Source organism: Mizuhopecten yessoensis, unplaced genomic scaffold, assembly GCF_002113885.1.
Source record: "Mizuhopecten yessoensis strain PY_sf001 unplaced genomic scaffold, ASM211388v2 scaffold1883, whole genome shotgun sequence".
Classification (NCBI taxonomy): domain Eukaryota; kingdom Metazoa; phylum Mollusca; class Bivalvia; order Pectinida; family Pectinidae; genus Mizuhopecten; species Mizuhopecten yessoensis.
This window is the reverse complement of record NW_018404269.1, coordinates 958,831-961,543: the sequence shown is the minus strand read 5'-3', so window position 1 is coordinate 961,543 and position 2,713 is coordinate 958,831. Positions and strand designations below refer to the sequence as shown.

Here is a 2,713-nt window from a genome sequence, read left to right as displayed (position 1 = left end):
CCCCCCCTGACATAACAGCTGGCTGTCCTGACCTATAACAAGCAATCAAACTGCAGGAAAGTTGTTACATTCAGTTGAATTAAGTGTGACGTCATGACCAATCCGATTGCATTAAACGTTTTTGGTGCTTCCTCAAGTATGAATTCGTAAGACATACACAACAAAGACAGTTATGTTCGTTGTCTTTTTTAATATTTGAATTGTCAATTGCTTTGTGTCGATGCTTTAAGAAATCCAATATGTAATCTGATTACATAAATCAATTCAACAAGCGGAGACGACGACATCGGGACTTTGGCTTGGGGAGAGGTAGATATATCAGTGGTTTCTGTGCTGACTCCCATACTCCCTGAAAGAAAGAACTGAATTTGTTAAAGCAATGTTGTAGTCCGGTTAACTCAAAATGCAACATGAATTAAGGAATTTGTTTTGTATTTCTTATAAGTCTTGATATTTTAAAGAACTATAGAGGATTTGGTCAAACACGTTTAATTTGGTCTTCCTAGCATATTTTTCTTCTAGTGAAATCAATATGTTCCAGTTCTTACAGTAAATCAGAATATTTCCGCGGGGATGATATTTTCGCGATTTTATGGGTCAATAACGTGATTGCAAATATATGATCCGCAGAATAATGTAACAAGCGTAAAAATGAGCCGCGTTATTAAACTTCATGACCTTAATGTCGTCATAAAACACCGGAATGTGGCTGTGAAGAGTCATCTACATAAAGAGTAATGATGTTTAAAAATAGGTTTTATCACTCATCTAATAGTTTTGTTGATGATTTGTTTGTCAAAATACACCTGCATATTGTTGATTGATATGCTGTCAAAATCCCTTTAATTTGACTACTAAAGTATTTGATACTTTATATGCTGCGTGTCCCCTCTCTGTACTACAGCACCGCGAACATTTTGTTCTTTCATGTATCTAGATTGCTAAATTATAATCCGTGTTAATTTAGTGTTATGATTTTGGTTTCAAATCGCGAACATTTAAGCCCGCGTAAATAACCCGTTTTGCGGTATTCAATATCAACGGCAGAAGATGCAGTAAAAAACCCATTAAGTGTCACTACACCGGAACTCGACAACCCAAGATATGAAAGAGTAAGCATTTCCTGTACCACAAATGGTGCTTCTCGACACCGACTGGGTTGTATATCTGATATTAGAACCGCTTATTCTGTGACTGGTGAGGACGACTTACCGGAAAGCGTGTGCCGTCCGACTTGTTACACTGCATGGAGAGTGGTGCCATGTCATACAGAGACAGCAGTAGTTTAGTTGTGGTGGTCGACCAGCGGATAGAGCTGTAATTATCTCTGTCACCCTTCGTCTGCGACGTGTCCGCCTTGTCCCACCTGGCCAGGGATAAATCGGTAAAGAGGCTATCATATGTAATGACTTATCACACAAAGAAAATCATGTCAGTACCAAAACGAGCAAACACGACAGGGAGATGAAGTTTGGATGTTGTCACACTGGCACATTGCAATAACATAGCGGCATGGAAGCGTCATCAAGGGAAATACTTACAAAGTGTAAGGCGATCAAACTTTCACGTAGAGATCATTGCGTATGCTGGCCACTAATGCACACAGACACTTTCGAAAGCCAGAGGAAAGAATATATCTAGTGTTGCACTGGTGAATCACATGACTTACGGTCGAGCATGTATTTAGCAGCTAGTTTAATTGTGCATGTGAGAAAGTGCAGGAGACTCACACATTGAGGAAGCTGAAGAACTTATGGAGACTGGATGTTTGTATGGATGACTTGCAGACCTCGAGGTTGGTCCGGGGGTAGTAATGTACGTAGTTTACACACATCTCGTCCTTTATGGAGAAACCTCCCTACCAACACACAGCAACGGTGTTAACAGTTACACACAGGAAATTTATACACTAAGAAAACAACACCACACACAATATTAATACTATATTCAGCAGATGATACTAAATATCGGCACATCATACCTGGAATTATACCAGGATTCAACTGATTATACCAGGATTCAACTGATTATACCAGGATTCAACTGATTATACCAAGGTAAAGTTATATCAAATTTCGATAGCTTCATGATCCGCCTGTCGTATTGTCATTTTTAAAAAGGTAAACATTTGCAGAAATATTTTCAAATACATATCTGGGATAAATTAACAGCTGGACTCAGAATACCGCCTGTCGTATTTTCAGTGACTGAAAAAACTTGTATCTGTGTACGATAATGTCAGACATAATCAGTTATATTTTTAGTTAGTAATAAGAGGTATACCTATCAATAAGTAGTAATAAGAGGTAACCTATCAATAAGTTGTAATAAGAGGTATACCTACCAATAAGTAGTAATAAGAGGTAAACCTACCAATAAGTAGTAATAAGAGGTATATCTACCAATAAGTAGTAATAAGAGGTATACCGACCAATAAGTTGTAATAAGAGGTATACCTACCAATAAGTAGTAATAAGAGGTAAACCTACCAATAAGTAGTAATAAGAGGTATACCGACCAATAAGTAGTAATAAGAGGTATACCTACCAATAAGTAGTAATAAGAGGTAACCTACCAATAAGTAGTAATAAGAGGTTTATCTACCAATAAGTAGTAATAAGAGGTATACCGACCAATAAGTAGTAATAAGAGGTATTCCTATCAATAAGTAGTAATAAGAGGTATATCTACCAATAAGTAGTAATAAGAGGTA

The 2,713-nt window shown here is 37.3% G+C and overlaps 1 protein-coding gene across 1 annotated transcript in view; it reads right to left on the bottom strand.

Annotated features, from left to right (window-relative positions):
* Positions 1 to 180: 180 nt before the first annotated feature.
* The window catches only part of LOC110442054 (dopamine beta-hydroxylase-like), a 35,185-nt gene continuing 32,652 nt past the window's right edge, over positions 181 to 2,713 (bottom strand). The window contains exons 10-12 of the mRNA XM_021485480.1: positions 1,731 to 1,858; positions 1,213 to 1,366; positions 181 to 349 (exon numbers count right to left, since the gene is read on the bottom strand). Of these exons, the coding sequence (XP_021341155.1) occupies positions 260 to 349; positions 1,213 to 1,366; positions 1,731 to 1,858 (372 nt within the window). The 3' untranslated portion in view covers positions 181 to 259. The remainder of the gene's footprint in view (positions 350 to 1,212; positions 1,367 to 1,730; positions 1,859 to 2,713) is intronic.